This window comes from Anomalospiza imberbis, chromosome 29 (genome assembly GCF_031753505.1).
Source record: "Anomalospiza imberbis isolate Cuckoo-Finch-1a 21T00152 chromosome 29, ASM3175350v1, whole genome shotgun sequence".
Taxonomy (NCBI): Eukaryota; Metazoa; Chordata; class Aves; order Passeriformes; family Viduidae; genus Anomalospiza; species Anomalospiza imberbis.
The window spans coordinates 1,366,071-1,387,535 of NC_089709.1; the positions used below are offsets into that span (position 1 = coordinate 1,366,071).

At 68.3% G+C, this 21,465-nt stretch overlaps 2 protein-coding genes across 2 annotated transcripts; both read right to left on the bottom strand.

Annotated features, from left to right (window-relative positions):
• Window positions 1–19: 19 nt before the first annotated feature.
• On the bottom strand, window positions 20–13,979 carry PPOX (protoporphyrinogen oxidase). Its single transcript, XM_068175024.1, has 12 exons — window positions 13,839–13,979; window positions 11,638–11,772; window positions 10,481–10,596; window positions 8,743–8,875; window positions 6,051–6,195; window positions 4,341–4,531; window positions 3,133–3,193; window positions 2,913–3,031; window positions 2,707–2,832; window positions 1,327–1,476; window positions 358–400; window positions 20–266 (listed from the first exon to the last, which is right to left on the bottom strand). Exons 1-12 carry the CDS (start codon window positions 13,923–13,925, stop codon window positions 130–132), a joined length of 1,443 nt encoding a protein of 480 aa, XP_068031125.1. The 5' UTR covers window positions 13,926–13,979; the 3' UTR covers window positions 20–129.
• A 496-nt stretch (window positions 13,980–14,475) lies between these two features.
• USP21 (ubiquitin specific peptidase 21) lies at window positions 14,476–21,286 on the bottom strand. Its single transcript, XM_068174946.1, has 14 exons — window positions 21,184–21,286; window positions 20,443–20,498; window positions 19,649–20,373; window positions 17,854–17,913; window positions 17,335–17,458; window positions 17,134–17,245; window positions 16,899–17,036; window positions 16,742–16,806; window positions 16,543–16,646; window positions 15,347–15,433; window positions 15,172–15,250; window positions 14,935–15,042; window positions 14,728–14,842; window positions 14,476–14,630 (listed from the first exon to the last, which is right to left on the bottom strand). Exons 3-14 carry the CDS (start codon window positions 20,363–20,365, stop codon window positions 14,540–14,542), a joined length of 1,800 nt encoding a protein of 599 aa, XP_068031047.1. The 5' UTR covers window positions 20,366–20,373; window positions 20,443–20,498; window positions 21,184–21,286; the 3' UTR covers window positions 14,476–14,539.
• Window positions 21,287–21,465: the final 179 nt, after the last annotated feature.

The following is a 21,465-nucleotide window of genomic DNA, read 5'->3' on the forward strand; positions in this document are numbered from 1 at the left end:
CTATTTATGAGCCGCTCCCTGGACCTTTCTAAAGGGTTTTTTTCAATTAAAAAAAAAATCACTTTGTCCTAAGCTGGCGGCCGAGGCGGACCCCGGGGCAGGGTGGGGGGTCGGGGGGAACCCCGGGGCTCAGGGGGGGGACCCCAAAATGCGCCCCACGGCCGCCTTGGCGCTGGCGATGCAGTCGTTGACGGAGACCCCGGAGTAGGAGGCGCCGATCAGGCTCAGGGGCAGCTCCTGCTCCTTCAGGAAGCGCTGGATCCGCTCTGGGGGGACAGCCACAGCAGCTGGGGACACCCTGGGGACAGCAGGACCCCCCCCGGGGACAGGGGACACCCCCAGCCCTGCCCCGCTCACCTAGGCGCTCCCAGTGTCCCAGCGTGTACTGGGGGATGCAGTCCTGGGGAAAAGGGGTGGTGGGGACACAGGTGAGACCCTGAGACCCCCCCCAAAAATGTCACGCACCCAGAACCCCCCCAAAGTCACCCACCCAGAGCCCCCCCATGAAATGTCACCCAGCCAGAACCCCCCCAAACTGTCACTCCCCACAAATGTCACCCACCCAGAGCCCCTACAAAGTGTCACCCACCCAGAGCCCCACCAAACTGTCACCCCTCCAAATGTCACCCACCCAGAGCCCCTCCCAAACTGTCACCCCTCCCAAATGTCACCCACCCAGAGCCCCTCCCAAACTGTCACCCCTCCCAAATGTCACCCACCCAGAGCCCCCCCAAACTGTCACCCCCCCAAATGTCACCCACCCAGAGCCCCTACAAAGTGTCACCCACCCAGAGCCCCCCCCAAACTGTCACCCCCCTGTAAAGTGTCACCCCTCCCAAATGTCACCCACCCAGAGCCCCACCAAACTGTCACCCCCCCAAATGTCACCCACCCAGAGCCCCTACAAAGTGTCACCCACCCGGAGCCCCCCCAAACTGTCACCCCCCCAAATGTCACCCACCCAGAGCCCCCCCCAAACTGTCACCCCCTCGAATGTCACCCACCCAGAGCCCCCCCCAAACTGTCACCCCCCCAAATGTCACCCACCCAGAGCCCCCCCCTAAACGGTCACCCCCTCGAATGTCACCCACCCGGAGCCCCCCCCCAAACTGTCACCCCTCCCAAATGTCACCCACCCAGAGCCCCTACAAAGTGTCACCCACCCAGAGCCCCTACAAAGTGTCACCCACCCAGAGCCCCCCCCAAACTGTCACCCCCCCCAAATGTCACCCACCCGGAGCCCCCCCAAACTGTCACCCCCTCGAATGTCACCCACCCAGAGCCCCCCTCCCAGAGTGTCACCCCCCCCCCCCAAGTGTCCCCCACCTGCTGCACCCTGACGATGGCACGGGTGGGGGTCCCGGCCAGCCCCAGGTGGTCGCTCACGGCCGCCCGTGCCCGGCGCAGCAGCAGCTCCGGGGCCACCACGGCCGGGTCCCCGAAGCTCTGCCGGAACCAGGCCCCGCCCAGCATCACCTGGGGGACACCGCCAGCCCCCCAAAGTCACCCCTGTGACACCCACAGTGTCCCCAGGGTCACTCAGTGCCAGCCAGCCCCCCAGAGTCACCCCTGTGACACCCACAGTGTCCCCAGGGTCACTCGGTGCCAGCCCCCCAGAGTCACCCCTGTGACACCCACAGTGTCCCCAGGGTCACTCAGTGCCAGCCCCCCAGAGTCACCCCTGTGACACCCACAGTGTCCCCAGGGTCACCCCTGTGACAGCCCCCCAGAGTCACCCCTGTGACACCCACAGTGTCCCCAGGGTCACTCAGTGCCAGCCCCCCAGAGTCACCCCTGTGACACCCACAGTGTCCCCAGGGTCACTCAGTGCCAGCCCCCCAGAGTCACCCCTGTGACACCCACAGTGTCCCCAGGGTCACTCAGTGCCAGCCCCCCAAAGTCACCCCTGTGACACCCACAGTGTCCCCAGGGTCACTCGGTGCCAGCCCCCCAGAGTCACCCCTGTGACACCCATAGTGTCCCCAGGGTCACTCAGTGCCAGCCAGCCCCCCAAAATCACCCGTGTGACACCCACAGTGTCCCCAGGGTCACTGAGTGCCAGCCAGCCCCCCAAAATCACCCGTGTCATCCCGTTCTCAGTGTCCCAGTGTCACCCCCCAGTGTCCCCCCCACTGTGTCCCCAGTGTCCCACCCAGTGTCCCCCCTCCATGTCCCCACCATGAGCCCCCCAAATCACTCATCACTTCCCCCAGTGTCCCCCCACGATGTCCCCTGTGTCCCCCTCACCGTGTCCCCACTGTGAACCCCCCCAAATCACTGCTGTCACTCTCCCTGGTGTCCCCAATGTCCCCCCATGGTGTCCCCATTGTGAACCCCCCCAAATCACTGCTGTCACTCTCCCTGGTGTCCCCACTGTCCCCCCATGATGTCCCCAGTGCCACCCCCGTGTCCCCCCCAAATCACTCCTGTCACTCCCCCCAGTGTCCCCCCACGGTGTCCCCAGTGCCACCCCCGTGAACCCCCCCAAATCACTCCTGTCACTCTCCCTGGTGTCCCCAGTGTCCCCCCACGATGTCCCCAGTGTCCCCCGTGCCCCCCCCCAAATCACTGCTGTCACTCTCCCTGGTGTCCCCAGTGTCCCCCCGCAGTGTCCCCAGTGCCACCCCCGTGTCCCCCCCAAATCACTGCTGTCACTCCCCCCAGTGTCTCCCCGCGGTGTCCCCAGTGCCACCCCCGTGTCCCCACCGTGAGCCGCAGCGAGGGCTTCCCGGGGGTCGCGGGGGTCCCGTCGTGCTCCGGGAACGCCACCGAGTCGTAGACGATGCCCAGGAGCGCCGGGTCCTCCGAGGATGGCACCAGGTGGCCAAAACCCTGCGGCGGGAGGCGAGCTGGGGTCACCGCGGGGCTCGGGGTCACCGCGGGGCTCGGGGACAGCGCGGGGACCCTCTCACCGTGACGGGCAGCGCGGCCCCCTCGTACTGCAGGTTAACCACGGCCACGGAGGCGGCCGGGATCGCCCGGAGCTCCCGCGCCAGCGGCTCTGCCTCGGCCGGCAGCGCCCGGGCCAGCGCTGGGGACAGCGGGGACATCAGCGACACGGCAGGGACACGGCGGGGACACGGCGGGGACACGGCGGGACCCCCCCGCCCCCCGGCCCAGGCGCGGCCGTACCTGCGGCAGGGAGGGCGCTGACAACGTGATCGGCCGTGATGGTGGCATCGGGCAGCGTGAGCTGGGGACACGGGGGGACACTGGGGACACGGCCGGGGACACTGGGGGGACACGGCTGGGGACAGGACTGGGGACACGGGGGGACACTGGGGACACGGCTGGGGACAGGACTGGGGACACGGGGGGACACTGGGGACACGGGGGGGACACTGGGGACACGGCTGGGGACAGGACTGGGGACACGGGGGGGACACTGGGGACACGGGGGGGACACTGGGGACACGGCTGGGGACAGGACTGGGGACACGGGGGGGACACTGGGGACACGGCTGGGGACAGGACTGGGGACACGGGGGGGACACTGGGGACACGGCCGGGGACACTGGGGACACGGCTGGGGACAGGACTGGGGACACGGGGGGGACACTGGGGACACGGCCGGGGACACTGGGGACACGGCTGGGGACACGGCTAGGGACACGGCTGGGGACGCTGGGGACACTGGGGAGGGGACTGGGGACAAGGGGGGGACACGGCTGGGGACACTGAGGGGGGACACTGGGGACACGGCTAGGGACACTGAGGGGGGACACTGAGGGGGGACACGGCTGGGGACACTGAGGGGGGACACTGGGGACACGGGGGGGACACTGGGGACACGGCTGGGGACAGGACTGGGGACACTGGGGAGGGGACTGGGGACACTGAGGGAGGACACTGGGGACACGGCTAGGGACACTGGGGACAGGACTGGGGACACTGGGGAGGGGACTGGGGACACTGAGGGGGGGACACTGGGGACAGGACTGGGGACACTGGGGAGGGGACACTGGGGACAGGACTGGGGACACTGGGGACAGCACCGGGGAGGGGACTGTGGACACTGGGGATGGGCCGGGGTGACTGGGGACACTGGGGACAGGCCGGGGTGACTGGGGACACTGGGGACAGCACTGGGGGCACCGGGGAGGGGACTGGGGACACTGGGGACAGGCCGGGGTGACTGGGGACACTGGGGACAGCACTGGGGGCACCGGGGAGGGGACTGGGGACACTGGGGACAGCACCAGGGAGGGGACTGGGGACACTGGGGACAGGCCGGGGTGACTGGGGACACTGGGGAGGGGACAGAGAGCACCGCGGGATGGGGACGGAGAGCGGGAAGGGGACACAGGGAGGGGACCGGGTGGCACCGGCAGTGTCCCCACCTGCCAGCGGCCGCGGCGGCGGCACAGGTGTGTCAGGGGCGCGTGGCAGCGCAGCTCGGCCCCGCGGGGGGACACGAAGGCCACCAAGGCGCGCGCCAGCGACTCCATCCCCCCGCGCAGGGACCACTGGCTCCAGCGCTCGGCCCGCGCCCGTCGCGCCAGCCCCGCCGCCGGCCCCGCTCCGCCGCCACCTGCGGCGACACCGGCGGTGACGACGCGCCGGGGGGACCCCCATGCCACCCCTCGCTGGATCCCGGTGACAGCCACATGAGAGGTCCCCGCGGTGTCACCAGCCCCGGGTGTCCCCCACGGTGTCCCCTGTGCCAGCCCCAAGGGGTGGCACCCGGAGGCCCCCGTGGTGTCGCCCTGTCCCTGTGGCCAGCGGATGCCAGTGCTAGCCCAGCAGTGTCCCCACAGTGTCCCCACCGTGGCCCAGCACCAGCCCTGGAAGTGTCCCCACAGTGTCCCCAGCATGTGGCACTGCCAGCCCCAGCGGTGTCCCCCGTGTCCCCACCGTGTGGCAGTGCCAGCCCCAGCGGTGTCCCCCGTGTCCCCACCGTGTGGCAGTGCCAGCCCCAGCAGTGCCAGCCCCAGCGGTGTCCCCCGTGTCCCCACCGTGTGGCAGTGCCAGCCCCAGCGGTGCCAGCCCCAGCGGTGTCCCCCGTGTCCCCCGTGTCCCCACCGTGTGGCACTGCCAGCCCCAGCAGTGTCCCCAGTGTCCCCCATGTCCCCACCGTGTGGCAGTGCCAGCCCCAGCGGTGCCAGCCCCAGCGGTGTCCCCCGTGTCCCCACCGTGTGGCAGTGCCAGCCCCAGCAGTGTCCCCCGTGTCCCCCGTGTCCCCACCGTGTGGCAGTGCCAGCCCCAGCGGTGTCCCCCGTGTCCCCACCGTGTGGCAGTGCCAGCCCCAGCAGTGCCAGCCCCAGCGGTGCCAGCCCCAGCGGTGTCCCCCGTGTCCCCCGTGTCCCCACCGTGTGGCAGTGCCAGCCCCAGCGGTGTCCCCCGTGTCCCCACCGTGTGGCAGTGCCAGCCCCAGCGGTGTCCCCCATGTCCCCCGTGTCCCCACCGTGTGGCAGTGCCAGCCCCAGCAGTGCCAGCCCCAGCGGTGTCCCCCGTGTCCCCACTGTAGCCCAGCACCAGCCCTGGAAGTGTCCCCACAGTGTCCCCAGCATGTGGCACTGCCAGCCCCAGCGGTGCCCCCCATGTCCCCACTGTGTGGCAGAGCCAGCCCCAGCGGTGTCCCCCGTGTCCCCACCGTGTGGCAGTGCCAGCCCCAGCAGTGTCCCCAGTGTCCCTGCAGTGTCCCCGCCGTGTGGCACTGCCAGCCCCAGCAGTGCCAGCCCCAGCAGTGCCAGCCCCAGCGGTGTCCCCCGTGTCCCCACCATGTGGCACTGCCAGCCCCAGCAGTGTCCCCAGTGCCCCCCGTGTCCCCACCGTGTGGCAGTGCCAGCCCCAGCAGTGCCAGCCCCAGCGGTGTCCCCCGTGTCCCCACCGTGTGGCAGTGCCAGCCCCAGCAGTGTCCCCAGTGCCCCCCGTGTCCCCACCGTGTGGCAGTGCCAGCCCCAGCGGTGTCCCCCGTGTCCCCACCGTGTGGCAGTGCCAGCCCCAGCGGTGTCCCCCGTGTCCCCACCGTGTGGCAGTGCCAGGCCCAGCAGTGCCAGCCCCAGCAGTGCCAGCCCCAGCGGTGTCCCCCGTGTCCCCCGTGTCCCCACCGTGTGGCAGTGCCAGCCCCAGCAGGACGGAGCCGCGCCGTCTCTCGGCCTGGAACAGCGCGGGGAAGCAGCTGCGCACGCTCAGGGCCCGGCTGTCCCCGGCAAACACCCCCCGGCACAGGCTGTCCACGGCCAGCTCGGCCACCTGCGGGACGGGGACACGGACAGTGACACAGGGACACGGGGACACGGGGACAGGGACACGGGGACTGGGACACAGGGACAATGACACTGGGAATGGGACACGGGGACAATGACACGGGGACGGTGACACAGGGACAGGGACAGTGACCCAGGGACAGGGACGGTGACACAGTGACACAGGGATGGTGACACAGTGACAATGACACAGGGACAGGGACACAGGGACAATGACACAGGGACAGTGACACAGTGACAGTGACACAGTGACAGTGACACAGGGACAGTGACACAGTGACAATGGCACAGTGACAATGGCACAGTGACACAGTGACAATGACACAGGGACAGGGACACAGGGACAATGACACAGGGACAGTGACACAGTGACAGTGACACAGTGACAGTGACAGTGACACAGTGACAGTGACACAGTGACAGTGACACAGGGACAGTGACACAGTGACAATGACACAGTGACAGTGACAGTGACACAGTGACACAGTGACAGTGACACAGTGACAGTGACACAGGGACAGTGACACAGTGACAATGACACAGTGACACAGTGACAGTGACACAGTGACAGTGACACAGGGACAGTGACACAGTGACAATGACACAGGGACAGTGACAGGGACACAGGGACAGTGACACAGTGACAATGACACAGTGACAGGGACACAGTGACACAGTGACAATGACACAGTGACAGGGACACAGTGACACAGTGACAGTGACACAGGGACAGGGACACAGTGACAGTGACACAGGGACGGTGACACAGGGACGGTGACACAGTGACAGTGACACAGTGACACAGTGACAGTGACACAGTGACACAGTGACAGTGACACAGTGACAATGATACAGTGACACAATGACACAGTGACACAGTGACAATGACACAGTGACAATGACACAGTGACAATGACACAGGGACAGTGACACAGGGACACAGGGACACAGTGACAATGACACAGTGACAGTGACACAGGGACACAGGGACACAGTGACAGTGACACAGTGACAGTGACACAGTGACACAGTGACACAGTGACAGTGACACAGTGACACAGTGACACAGTGACAGTGACACAGGGACGGTGACACAGTGACAATGACACAGTGACAGTGACACAGTGACAATGACACGGGGACAGTGACAGGGACACAGTGACACAGTGACACAGTGACAGTGACACAGTGACAATGACACGGGGACAGTGACACAGTGACAGTGACACAGTGACAGTGACACAGTGACAGTGACACAGTGACACAGTGACAGTGACACAGGGACGGTGACAGGGACACAGTGACACAGTGACACAGTGACACAGTGACAGTGACACAGTGACAATGACACGGGGACAGTGACACAGTGACAGTGACACAGTGACAGTGACACAGTGACACAGTGACAGTGACACAGGGACGGTGACACAGTGACAGTGACACAGTGACACAGTGACAGTGACACAGGGACAGTGACACGGGGACAGCGGGACCCCACCCGCCCGGCGTGGCCCCGATAAGGCCGGGCGGGGTCCGGGGGTTCGGGGCCGTTTATCGGGGTTTGCCCGGGGCCCTGGGGGATTTTCGGGGTTTTGGGGCTGTCACCACGTTCTGGGGGCGTCATCGGCCTTTGGGCCTCGGCTATGGGGGTTTTAGGGCAGGTCTGGGGGATTTTGGGGGGGTCTCGGGGTGTTCAGGGGGATTTTTGGGGGGTGATGGTGTTTTGGGGGGTTCTGGAGCAGTTAATGAGGATTTTTGGGGGGTGTGATGGTGTTTTTGGGGGGGTCTCGGGGTGTTCATGGGGATTTTTTGGGGGGTGTGATGGTGTTTTTGGGGGTTCTGGGGGTGTTCAGGGGGATTTTTGGGGTGTGATGGTGTTTTTGGGGGTTCTGGGGGTGTTCATGGGGATTTTTGGGGGTGTGATGGTGTTTTTGGGGGTTCTGGGGCTGTTCATGAGGATTTTTGGGGTTTGATGGTGTTTTTGGGGGTTCTGGGGTTGTTCATGAGGATTTTTGGGGTGTGATGGTGTTTTTGGGGGGTTCTGGAGCAGTTAATGAGGATTTTGGGGGGTTTGATGGTGTTTTGGTTGTTCTGGGGGTGTTCATGGGGATTTTTGGGGTGTGATGGTGTTTTCGGGGGGTTCTGGGGGTGTTCATGGGGATTTTTGGGGGTGTGATGGTGTTTTGAGGGGTCTCGGGGTGTTCATGGGGATTTTTGGGGTGTGATGGTGTTTTGGTTGTTCTGGGGGTGTTCATGGGGATTTTTGGGGTGTGATGGTGTTTTGGGGGGGTTCTGGAGCAGTTAATGGGGATTTTTGGGGTGTGATGGTGTTTTTGGGGGTTCTGGGGCTGTTCATGAGGATTTTTGGGGTGTGATGGTGTTTTTGGGGGGTTCTGGAGCAGTTAATGGGGATTTTTGGGGGGTGTGATGGTGTTTTGGGCGGTTCTGGGCATTTTCAGGGCTGCGACACTGCAGTGGGGGGGTTCTGGGGGTGGCTCCAGGAGGTTTTGGGGGTTCGGGGTCCCGCACCCACCTCGGGGCCGAAGCGGCGGCGGGCGAAGGCGTGGGCGCTCTCGTCCGGGCCCGTCCCCGCCGGCGTCCGCAGGTCCCGCAGCGCGCTCCAGAGCAGCGCCCGCGGGAAGGGCGGCACGGCCCGCAGCAGCCCCCTGGGGACAGTGGGGACAGAGCTGGCATTGGGGACAGCCTGGAGCAGCCCCCTGGGGACGGCGGGGTGGCACCGGGGACAGGGGGACACGGGGGTGGCACTGGGGATAGCGGGGTGGCACTGGGGACAGCCCGGAGCAGCCCCCTGGGGACAGTGGGGACAGAGCTGGCATTGGGGACAGCCCGGAGCAGCCCCCTGGGGACAGTGGGGACAGAGCTGGCATTGGGGACAGCCTGGAGCAGCCCCCTGGGGACAGTGGGGACAGAGCTGGCATTGGGGACAGCCCGGAGCAGCCCCCTGGGGACGGCGGGGTGGCACCGGGGACAGGGGGACACGGGGGTGGCACTGGGGATAGCGGGGTGGCACTGGGGACAGCCCGGAGCAGCCCCCTGGGGACAGTGGGGACAGAGCTGGCACTGGGGACAGCCCGGAGCAGCCCCCTGGGGACAGTGGGGACAGCCCGGAGCAGCCCCCTGGGGACGGCGGGGTGGCACCGGGGACAGGGGGACATGGGGGTGGCACTGGGGATAGCGGGGGTGGCACTGGGGACAGCCCGGAGCAGCCCCCTGGGGACACGCGGGGGTGGCACCGGGGACAGCAGGGTGGCACTCGGGATAGGGGGACACACGGGGGTGGCACTGGGGACAGCGGGGTGGCACCGGGGACAGCCTGGAGCAGCCCCCTGGGGACACGCGGGGGTGGCACTGGGGACAGCAGGGTGGCACCGGGGACAGGGGGACACACGGGGGTGGCACTGGGGACAGGGGGACATGCGGGGGTGGCACTGGGGACAGCGGGGGTGGCACCGGGGACAGGGGGACACGGGGGTGGCACCGGGGACAGGGGGACACACGGGGGTGGCACTGGGGACAGGGGGACACACGGGGGTGGCACTGGGGACAGGGGGACACACGGGGGTGGCACTGGGGATAGGGGGACACGCGGGGGTGGCACCGGGGACAGGGGGACACGCGGGGGTGGCATTGGGGACAGCCCGGAGCAGCCCCCTGGGGACATGCGGGGGTGGCACTGGGGACAGGGGGACACACGGGGGGTGGCATTGGGGACAGCAGGGACAGCAGAGGTGGCACCGGGGACACGGGGACACACGGGGGTGGCACCGGGGACAGCCAAGAGCAGCCCCCTGGGGACAGCAGGTGGCAACGGGGACAGACAGGAGGTGGCACTGGGGACAGGGGACACTGCCCAGTTAAGGGGTGGCACTGGGGACAGACAGGAGATGGCACTGGGGACAGACGGGGTGGCACTGGGGACAGGGGGTGGCACTGGGGACAGACAGGAGGTGGCACTGGGGCAGGAGGTGGCACTGGGGACAGGGGGTGGCATTGGGAACAGACAGGAGGTGGCACTGGGGACAAACAGGAGGTGGCACTGGGGCCAGGGGGTGGCACCGGGGCCAGGGGACAAGGGGAGGTGGCCCGGGTGACAGGGGTCAGGGGGAGGTGGCCCGGGTGACAGGGGACAAGGGGAGGTGGCCCGGGTGACAGGGGACAAGGGGAGGTGGCCCGGGTGACAGGGGACAGGGGGAGGTGGCACCGGGGCCAGGGGACAAGGGGAGGTGGCTCGGGTGACAGGGGACACCCACCGCAGCCCCGAGGGCAGGGGGTGCAGGGCCCCCCCCAGGTACAGGAAGCGGTTGCGGGACGCCGGGTGGCCCTTGGGGACAGCCAGGACGTCACCGGCCAGCCCCAGCTCCGACACCTGCGGGGACACGGCCGTGGCACCAGGAGCCACCCGGGGACCCCGAAAACCACACGGGGACCCCAGGATTCACCCGGGGACCCCAAAAACCATCCAGAGACCCCAAAAACCATCCAGAGACCCCAGGATCCACACGGGGACCCCAAAAACCATCCAGAGACCCCAGAATTCACCCAGGGACCCCAAAAACCATCCATGGAACCCCAAAAACCATCCAGAGACCCCAGGATCCACACGGGGACCCCAAAAACCACCCGGGGACCCCAAAAACCATCCAGAGACCCCAGAATTCACCCAGAGACCCCAAAAACCATCCAGAGACCCCAGGATCCACACAGAGACTTCCACAATTCACCCAGGGACCCCAAAAATTCACCCAGGGACCCAGCCCCAGGGATCCCCGACACCCACACAGAGACCCCCACCCACCCCAAGCCCCCCAGCACCCCTCTGTCAACCCCAAATCCAGCCTGGGGACCCCCCCAAACACAAGGACCCCTGTGTCACCCCAAACCCACCCCCCAAGGACCCTCTCACATCCCAGGGATACCTGTGACACCCCAAAATCAGCCTCGGGGACCCCCCAAACCCTCCCCACCCCCCCAGGACCCCTCTGGCACCCCAAACCCAGCCCCAGGGACCCCCCCCAAACCCCAGGGATCCCTCTAGCACCCCCAAATTAGCCTCGAGGACCCCCCCAAACCCTCCCCAGCCCCCCAGGACCCCTCTGGCACCCCAAACCCAGCCCCAGAGACCCCCCCAAACCCACTCCCACCCCCCCAGGACCCCTCTGGCACCCCAAACCCAGCCCCAGGGACCCCCCCAAACCCCAGGGATCCCTCTAGCACCCCCAAATCAGCCTCGGGGACTCCCCCAAACCCTCCCCAGCCCCCCAGGACCCCTGTGTCACCCCAAACCCAGCCCCAGAGACCCCCCCAAACCCCAGGGATCCCTCTAGCACCCCCAAATCAGCCTCGGGGACCCCCCCAAACCCCCCCCCAGGACCCCTCTGTCCCCCCAAGCCCCCCGGACCCCCCGTACCATGTGCAGGGTCTCGGCCCCCGCGGGCCCGGCCGGCCGGACGCCCCTCGGGCCGTGCTCGAACACGGCGCCCTCGGGGGTCCGCGTGCTCTGCAGCCACCCCCCGAAGCGGCCGCTGGCCTCCAGCAGCACCACCTGGGGACCCCCGGGACCCCCGAGTCACCGCCGGGGTCCCCGAGTCACAACCGGGACCCCCAAATCACCAACGGGACCCCAAATCACCACTGGGACCCCCGAGTCACAACCGGGACCCCCAAATCACCCCCGGGACCCCCGAGTCACCGCCGGGGTCCCCGAGTCACAACCGGGACCCCCGAGTCACAACCGGGGTCCCCGAGTCACAACCGGGACCCCCGAGTCACCGCCGGGGTCCCCGAGTCACCGACGGGGTCCCCAAATGACCCCCGGTATCCCCAAATCATCCCCGGGACCCCCAAGTCACAACCGGGACCCCCAAGTCACGGCCGGGGTCCCCGAGTCACAACCGGGCCCCCCAAATGACCCCCGGGACCCCCAAATCATCCCCAGGACCCCCGAGTCACCACTGGGGTCCCCGAGTCACTGCCGGGGTCCCCAAATGACCCCCGGTACCCCCAAATCATCCCCACGACCCCCGAGTCACCACCGGGACCTCAAATCACCACTGGGACCCCCAAGTCACAACCGGGACCCCCAAGTCACCGCCGGGGTCCCCAAGTCACAACCGGGACCCCCAAATGACCCCCGGGACCCCCAAATCATCCCCGGGACCCACAAGTCACAACCGGGGTCCCTGAGTCACCACTGGGACCCCCAAATCACCGCCGGGACCCCCAAATAAACCCCTGGGACCCCGAATCATCCCCGGGACCCCAAATCAACCACCAGGACCCTGAATCCCCAACGGGACCCTTGAGTCACCCCCGGGACCCCAAATCCCCAACGGGACCCCGCCGGAATGGGGGTACCGGGGATTGGGGTGCTGGGGGAATTGGGGGTCCCGGGAGGGGTGGGGACGCAGTGGGAATTGGGGGTCAGGGGGAATTGGGGGTCCTGGAGGGGGATGGAAAGGAACTGCGGGAGAATTGGGGTTCTGGGGAATGTGGGGTACCGGGAGGGAATTGGGAACCCCACGGGAATTGGGGTTCGGGGGGAATTGGGGTTCTGGGGGAATTGGGGTGACCGGGGAAATTGGGGTTCCGGGAGGGAATTGGGAACCCCGGGGGGATTTGGGTTCGGGGGGAATTGGGATTCTGGGGGAATTGGGGTGACCGGGGAAATTGGGGTGACCGGGAGGGAAAAGGGAACCCCGGGGGGATTTGGGTTCGGGGGGAATTGGGGGTCCCAGGAGGGGTGAGAACCCCGCGGGAATTGGGGTTCTGGGGGAATTGGGGTTCTGGGGGAATTGGGGTTCTGGGGGAATTGGGGTTCGGCGGAATTTGGGATACCGGGAGGGAAAAGGAAACCCCGGGGGAATTGGGGTCCCGGAGGAATTGGGGGTGACCGGGAGGGAAAAGGGAACCGGGGGAATTGGGGTCCTGGGAGAATTGGGGGTCCCGGGAGGGAAAAGGGAACCGGGGGAATTGGGGTCCTGGGAGAATTGGGGGTCCCGGGAGGGAAAAGGGAACCGGGGGAATTGGGGGTCCCGGGGGAATTGGGGTCCCGGTGGAATTGGGGTTCTGGGGGAATTGGGGGTCCCGGGAGGGAACAGGGAACCGGGGGAATTGGGGTTCTGGGGGAATTGGGGTCCCGGGGGAATTGGGGGTCCCGGGAGGGAAAAGGGAACCCCGGGTGGGTTTGGGTTTCGGGGGAATTGGGGTCCCGGAGGAATTGGGGTTCTGGGGGAATTGGGGGTCCCGGGAGGGAACAGGGAACCGGGGGAATTGGGGGTCCCGGGGGAATTGGGGTTCTGGGGGAATTGGGGTCCCGGGAGGGAAAAGGGAACCGGGGGAATTGGGGTTCTGGGGGAATTGGGGTCCCGGGGGAATTGGGGGTCCCGGGGGAATTGGGGTCCCGGGGGAATTGGGGGTGACCGGGAGGGAAAAGGGAACCGGGGGAATTGGGGTTCTGGGGGAATTGGGGGTCCCGGGGGAATCGGGGTCCCGGGGGTCCCGGAGGGGCGCTGGGTGACCCGGGAGAGCGGAGGGACGGCCAGCCGGAGGGAAGGGGAGTCGGGGGTCCCGGGCCGGAGCGGGGGCACAGTCCGGGGGTCCCACGCTCACCTTGGGCGGGCGGGGGGCGCGCACCAGGTGGTAACAGGCGGCCAGGCCGCTGATGCCGCCGCCCACGACGGCCACGGTGGGCGACATGACGGGAGCTGCGGCGGGCACGGTCAGAGGAGCCCTGGGAGGCCGCAGAGCCGCCCGGCCCCGCAGCCCCGGGACCCCCGGGACCCCCGGGACCCCCGGGACCCCCGGGACCCCCTCACCTGTCCCGCGTCCGCCGCGCTGGCCACGCCCCTTCCCGCCGCCTAGCGGGGGAAAGGGCGGGGCCGAGAGCAAGCGGACCAATAGGAACGCGCAGAGTGTTGATGGACAGCGCGCCGTGGCGGGAGGAAGAGAGCCGTTGCGGTAAGCCACGCCCACTAGGCCAGCAGCCAATCGCCACGCGCGCCACGCCCATCTGTCGTCAATCAACAGGCCCCGCCCACTAGCCACGCCCTCACAAACCACGCCTGTCCACTAGCTGTCAATCATAACCGCACCCCTTACCGACAAGCCCCGCCCCCTCCAGCCCCCAAAATCGGCGTTTTTTGGGTTTTTTTTAATAAATTTATTCACAAAACCCCCCGGGGCCGCGCGGGCCGCGGCCGCACCCCCCGCACCCCTCTCTCCGCGGGGCCCGGGGGGCTCCCGGGGCGGGGGCAACCGGGGCTTCACCCCCCCCCCGAGCCCCGAGCCCCGGGCGGCTCCGGGCGGGGGTCTCAGGCTCTGCGGCCGGGGGGCTCCTCCAGCTCGTAGAACAGCACGTAGCCCTCGCTGGACGGCACCTGGTTCTCGCTGATGGGCGAGACGCTGCGGGGACACCCTCAGCACCCGCGGCGGGGGCTCGGGGGGTGCCCGGGCGGGGCAGGGGGGGTCGCGGGCGGGGCGGGGCGGGGGGGGCACTGACCGGGAGTCGTTGTAGACGCGCCAGCCGGCGGGGTCGCGGCAGAAAGCCGTGTAGTGCCCGTAGTGGACGCTGCCCGAGTGGTTGCACAGCGCGTACAGGCTGTAGACGGGGCTGCCTGCGGCGGAGGCGGCGTCAGGGTTAGGATCCCCCACCCCAAAAACCCCGAGCCCCCCGGCCCGGCAGCCGCCCCCAGGGAGCTCTCCTCACCCGCCTTCTCGCTGGCGAACTCCCGCAGGTTGAGCTGCTGCAGCGGGAAGTCCACGAAGACGGAGCATTTCTTGATGGAGTAGCGCGTGGTGGAGAACCGGTTCAGGTCTGCCAAAGGGTTAAGGGAACTGCGGGGCGGGTGGGGGTGGCGTGGCCCCCTTGCGCCCCTCCCCAGCGACCCCCCAAAAGTTCTGGGGGTGTCCCGTCCCCCACTCTGCGCCGATTCCCAAAGGATACGGAGCACCAGGATGCGTGGGAAGCGCTGGATCGTCAGCTTCTTGGTGCTCCGCGTGCGCTGCCGGCACTTGTCACACACCTGATGGGGAGGGGGCGCTCAGCCAGGGGCTGGGGGCCACACCGGGCTGCGGGGAGGGGGTCACCGGGAGGGGTGAGGGGGGCTCCATGCTCTCACCGGGGCGTTCTCGGAGTCCAGCTCCTCCTCCTTGGTGAAGAGGCTGAAGCAGTCGTGGAGCGAGACCTTGCCCCCGGCAAAGCTTTTCTGGAGGGCCACGAGGTCAGGGGGAGGTTTGGGGGGGGGCTGAGGGGGTTTCGGGGGGGTCTGAGGGGTTTTTGGGGGGGCTGAAGGGTTTTTGGGGGGGTCTGAAGGGTTTTTGGGGGGTCTGATGAGATTTTGACTGGGTCTGAAGGGTTTTTGGGGGGGGCTGAAGGGTTTTTGGGGAGGTCTGAGGGGTTTTTGGGGGGGTCTGAAGGGTTTTTGTGGAGGGGCAGAAGGGTTTTTGGGGAGAGTCTGATGGGATTCTGACAGGGTCTGAAGGGTTTTTGGGGGGGCTGAAGGGTTTTTGGGGGGGTCTGATAGGACTTTGAGAGGGTCTGAGGGGTTTTCGGGGGGGGTCTGAGGGGTTTTTGGGGGGGCTGAAGGGTTTTTGGGGGGGTCTGATAGGACTTTGAGAGGGTCTGAGGGGTTTTCGGGGGGGGTCTGAGGGGTTTTTGGGGGGGCTGAAGGGTTTTTGGGGGGGGCTGAGGGGGTTTTCGGGGGGCTGAAGGGTTTTTGCGGGGGCTGAAGGGTTTTTGGGGAGGGCTGATGAGATTTTGACAGGGTCTGAAGGGTTTTTGGGGGGGTCTGATAGGACTTTGAGAGGGTCTGAGGGGTTTTCGGGGGGGCTGAAGGGTTTTTGGGGGGGTCTGATGGGATTTTGAAAGGGTCTGAAGGGTTTTTGGGGGGGCTGAATGCTTTTTGGGGGGGTCTGAGAGGTTTTCGGGGGGTCTGAAGGGTTTTTGGGGAGTCTGAGGGGTTTTTTGGGGGACTGAAGGGTTTTGGGGGGGGGCTGAAGGGTTTTTGGGGGGGTCTGATGGGATTTTGAGAGGGTCTGAAGGGTTTTTGGGGGGGGCTGAAGGGTTTTTGGGGGGTCTGAGGGGTTTTCGGGGGGTCTGAAGGGTTTTTGGGGGGGTCTGAAGGGCTTTTGGGGAGGTCTGAGGGGTTTTTGGGGGGGTCTGAAGGGTTTTTGGGGGGGTCTGAGGGGTTTTTCTGGGAGTCTGAGGAGTTTTGGGAGGTCTGAGGGCTTTTTGGGGGGTCTGGAAGGTTTTTGTGGGGCCTGAAGGGTATTTGGGGAGGGTCTGAAGGGTTTTTGGGGGTCGCCCCAGCCCTACCTTTGGGATGGGCAGCGAGAGGTCGCAGAACACCTCGAAGGTGGTGGAGCGGTAGCCGCAGGCCTGGCACTTGAGGCAGCTCTTCAGCTGCCCCACGAAGAGATCTGGGGGGCAAAGGCTGGGTCAGGGGGGCACCCCCAGAAGTTTTGGGGTCCCGTGGAGGAGGGGGGGGGGGCACACCCCCATTGCCATCGCTCACCCACGATCTTGCTGTCCTCCCTCTCCAGGTAGCGCTTCCACATCTGGTTGGCGCGTTCGTCGTCGCTGCGGCGGGGACGACACCGGGGTGGGGCGGGGTCAGCCGTCCCCAAAACCGGGGTTCCCCCCTTCCCCCAGCAGCCCTCCCCCACTCTCACCTGAGCGTTTCGGGGTCCTCCAGGGCCGGGGGTCTCCGTGTGTCCGACAGGATGCTGGGCGTGCGCCGGCCCTTCCTGTTGATCTCCACGTGCAGCCGGTCCATGAAGAACTTGAGGAATTCCTGCGCGTCCTGCTGGCTGCGGGCACGGCCACGCTTTGTACCCGCCCCGGGGCTGGGGGGAGGGGGTCCCCAAAGGTTTTTGGCGGGGCGTGGTGGAGCGGGGGGTGTCTCACCTGTAGCCCGTGAAGGAGGGCACGTATTTTTGGAACACGGCCTTGAAGCGCCCGGGGTTGACGGCCTCGGAGGAGTCGGGGTGCCAGAGGGCGGCGATGACATCGGCGAAGGCTGCGGGGACGCGGCGGCGTCAGCGCCCCCGGGGGGGTTATGTAACGCTCCAGGGGTGAAGCTGTGGGATTTTGGGGGGTCTGTCCCACCTTCGGTGAGCTCCTGGGGGGCGCGGGGGCCGGGGGGCTGCTCCTGCTGGAAGTCGCGGCGCAGGCAGTAGTCCCGCAGAGGTTTGGTGCTGCTCAGGCACTGCAGCACCGCGTTCATGAAGCACTGGGAGGGGACACGGGGACATCCCGGCGTGTGGCAGGTCACCGGGGGTCCCTCGGGGTGTCGCCTCCGCTCTGGGACCCCGTGGGACTGAGGGGGCCCCCGGGATGGGATGTCCCCAGTGGGATGGGACTGCGGTGGGACAGCCACAAAGAGGCTCGGGGACACTGAGGTGACCCCCAGGTGACACCAAGGGACCCTTAAAGGACACCAAAGAGACCCCAGATCTCTCCCACACCCAGGACAGGAGGGTTGGGGACAGTGTTGGGGGGCTGGGGGAGCTCTGGGAATGTGACATCCCAGCAGGACAGGAGGGTGGGACCACGGGGGACCCCGAGGTGACCCCGGGGGGACCCCAAATCCCTCCCGGGAGGGGCGGGGTGGCCACGGCCACTTACCGTGTTGCCCAAATTCCTGAGGCCGACGTGGCCCGAGCCCAGCAGCAGCGTGTGGTGGGTCTGGGGGGACAGCGAGGGACACCCGGTGAGCCGCGCCCCGGCCGCCCCGTCCCCCCGGGCGTCCCCCGGCGGCGGTGGCTTCACCTCGCCGGTGACCAGCAGTAGCCCCATGACCGCCGTGTGCACCACGGACTCGGAGATGTCGGTGGCCCGGCCCTGGAGCTCCCGGCGGGTCACCAGCGAGCGGTGCAGCTTCCGCGGCAGCTCCACCAGCGTGGCTCCCTGCAGCCCCGGCATGGTGGCACCGGCGGCTCGGTGGCACCGGCTCGGTGGCCCCCGCGGGACCGGTGGCACCGCTGCCGGCCACCGGCGTGTCCCCTCCCCCTGAGCTCATGAGCTGATCCGATTCCCCCGGCTATTCTGGGCTGCGCGAGGCTCATCCCGGGGGATTAATTAGCCGGAGCTGCCCCGGGGGACAGCGAGAGCCCGGAGGGGTGCCGAGGTAAACACCCCCCAAAAAGCCCTCCCCGCTTTCCGCCGAGGGGGTTCGGGGGCTCGGCGGGGCCGCGGGACCCCCCCCCGGCAGCGCCGGGGACATCCCGGCGGGGACGAGGCCGTGTGGCCGTGGCCCGGTGGGGTTTCGGGGATTACGATCCCCCCACACGTGGCCGGGCAGGTGCGGGACGGGGCGGGGGGAGGCGGATGCGGAAACGGGGAGGGGGCAGCGGCCACCCCCGGCCACCTCAGTGCCACCGGTCACCCGTGGTCACCCTGGAGCTGCGGGGCACCGAACCTCTGCGATGGCACCGGCCACTCCCAGCCCCCCTGAGCTGTGGGGGACAGCAGAGACCCCCCACCTCCTAGAGCCGTGGGGGTCCCCAAAACAGGACTGGAGTGGGGACAGGTGAGACCGCCACCACCGTCCCACCCTGGCGATGTCACCGAGCCTGAGAGCGGGGACAGCCTGAGAGCGGGGACACCGCGGGGGTCACAACGTCCCCGGGGCTGGGGACACCGCGGGGGTCACAACGTTCCGGGGGCTGGGGACAGTGTGGGGGTCTCAAAGTGTCCCCGAAGCTGGGGACAGCATGGGGGTCACAAAACGTCCCCGAAGCTGGGGACAGGGTGGGGGTCTCAAAGTGTCCCCGAAGCTGGGGACAGTGTGGGGGTCTCAAAGTGTCCCCGAAGCTGGGGACACCGCAGGGGTCACAAAACGTCCCCGAGGCTGGGGACACCATGGGGGTCTCAAAGTGTCCCCGAAGCTGGGGACACCATGGGGGTCTCAAAGTGTCCCCGAAGCTGGGGACACCATGGGGGTCTCAAAGTGTCCCCGAAGCTGGGGACACCATGGGGGTCTCAAAGTGTCCCCGAAGCTGGGGACACCATGGGGGTCTCAAAGTGTCCCCGAAGCTGGGGACACCATGGGGGTCTCAAAGTGTCCCCGAAGCTGGGGACACCATGGGGGTCTCAAAGTGTCCCCGAAGCTGGGGACACCATGGGGGTCTCAAAGTGTCCCCGAAGCTGGGGACACCGGGCGGGTCTCAAAACGTCCCCGAGGCTGGGGACACCATGGAGGTCTCAAAGTGTCCCCGAAGCTGGGGACACCATGGGGGTCTCAAAGTGTCCCCGAAGCTGGGGACACCATGGGGGTCTCAAAGTGTCCCCGAAGCTGGGGACACCATGGGGGTCTCAAAGTGTCCCCGAAGCTGGGGACACCGGGCGGGTCTCAAAACGTCCCCGAGGCTGGGGACACCGCGGGGCCCACGCCACACCCCCGCCCGCCCGAGGCTCTTACGGCGGCCGCCTTGTCCTCGGTCCGGCCGGGCGCGGGGCTGCCGGGGCCGTGGCCGAACGGGGGGTCCGAGCGGGCGCGGGGGCCGCTCTCGGGGCGCACGGAGAGCAGCGGCGGGGTGGCCTTGCCGTCGGGCCCGGGCGCCACGGTGACCCTGCGCAGCGAGGAGCTCCTCCGCAGCGCCAGCGCGCCCGCGCCCAGCGGGTGCCCGCAGTCCCTGAGCACCAGCCGGCTCAGCGCCACCGCCACGTCCTCGGCGCGGCTGGGGACGCCGCCACCGCCGCCTCCCTGGCTCAGGTCGCCGATGCTGATGGATTTGGAGCGGGCCAGGTTGCTCCGGCGCCGCTCGGCCGCGCTGGGCAGCGAGAAGGAGGCGCTGCCGGGCACCTGCGGCGCCCCACCGGGCACCCTCACGCCGTGATCGGCCTTGAGCGGCCCCCGGCGGCCCCCCGGCCCGCGGGGAGCGGGGTCCCCCCGCTTGGCCGCCCGGCCCCGCTCCAGCTCCAGCTTCTTGGGCCGGGGGTCGTCGGGCGGCGGCGGCGGCCGCGGGGGCAGCAGGCGCAGTTTGGGGGCCGGGGACAGCCCGTTGGGGGCCGCATGGCGCTCCTGGCTCAGCGCTCGGTGGCCGCTGGGCAGGCGGGAGCCCGCCCGGGGCTGCGCGGTCACCACGGCGCCGGGGTCCCTGGCGCGGCCCAGGCGGTGCTCCGAGGCCTGGGGCATGGCGGGGCCTGCGGGGACAGCGGCAGGCCGGTGACACGGCCGGGGGTGGCCGAAGGGGACGGGGAAGGGGCACGCACCTGCTCACAGCCCCCGGCACCCGGCGGCCGGACACAGCGTCCCGTCGGCGGGGGCCCTGCGGGGACACGGCGTCACCGGGGGGGGGATCCCAAAGCCTCGGGGGGACCCCAAAGCTTCGGGGGGACCCCCGGCTCCGTGGCAGCCTCTCGGTGAGTCGCGGGGGAGGGTTGGGAGCACCGGGAGCGTGTGTTTGCCCCCCTCCCCGGGCCGTGGCCTGCTCCCCCGGTGCGGAGGTGATGGGTGGTCCCGGAGGGGCGGAGGACAAAGCCCCGCTGTGCCCCGGGTTGGGGCGGGGGTCGCGGCGGGAGCTCCGAGGCCTTGGCCGCTGCAAAAGCCCCCGGCCCGCCTCGGCCCGCCACCCCCGGGCTCAGCCCCGCCGCGCTCCCGCCGCCCCCCCGGGTCCCTCCCGGTGCCCCCCACAACCCCGGCCCCCCCCCCGCCCCTCGGGGCCCCGCCCCCCTCTCCCGGCCCGGGGTCCCTCACCGGGGGTGTCCCCTGCCCCCTCCGGTTGCCCCCTCCGCTGCCCCGGGGCTCCCCTTGAGGGGTCCCCGCCGCCCACCCCCATCACCCCGGTGTCCCCCGCCCCCCGGGGCCCTGTCCCGCACCCCCCGCCCGGCCCCGCGGCTCCCCTGGGGGGGGGGGGGTGGTTTCCGCTGTCCCCGAGCCCCCCCCAGCCCCGAGTGACGCCCCCCGAGCCCCCCTGCGCCCCTCGGCGGGGTCGCCCCGCGGTCGGCCCGCACCTCCCGCGGGCCGCCATGGCAACAACTCCCGCCGCACCCGCCGCCATCTTTGTTCCTCCCTCAGCCGGCCCCGCCCCCGGCGGCCTCGCCGGCGGCTCTGCGCATGCGCCGCCCTCCCGGCCACGCCCCCTCGCGCCGCGCGTCGCCATGGAAACCGCGTGGCGTCTTAAAGGGGCCGCGACCCCCGCGGGTTTCTGGGGGGGGGGGAACACACCGGGGGGTGTTGGGGACAAATCCCCCCCGTGGCACCCCCAAAATAACAAACCGCCACTAAATCGGGGT

Coding starts and splice junctions, on each gene's coding strand:
- PPOX (XM_068175024.1), bottom strand. CDS start 13,925: ATGTCGCCCACCGTGGCCGTCGTGGGCGGCGGCATCAGCGGCCTGGCC. Junction 11,773..13,838: donor GCGCCCCCCGCCCGCCCAAG/GTGAGCGTGGGA, acceptor GGGGGTCCCCAG/GTGGTGCTGCTGGAGGCCAG. Junction 267..357: donor GGGACACTGGGAGCGCCTAG/GTGAGCGGGGCA, acceptor CTGTCCCCCCAG/AGCGGATCCAGCGCTTCCTG.
- USP21 (XM_068174946.1), bottom strand. CDS start 20,365: ATGCCCCAGGCCTCGGAGCACCGCCTGGGCCGCGCCAGGGACCCCGGC. Junction 17,914..19,648: donor CCGAGGACAAGGCGGCCGCC/GTAAGAGCCTCG, acceptor CTGTCCCCCCAG/ACCCACCACACGCTGCTGCT. Junction 14,843..14,934: donor GTTCGCCAGCGAGAAGGCGG/GTGAGGAGAGCT, acceptor CCTCCGCCGCAG/GCAGCCCCGTCTACAGCCTG.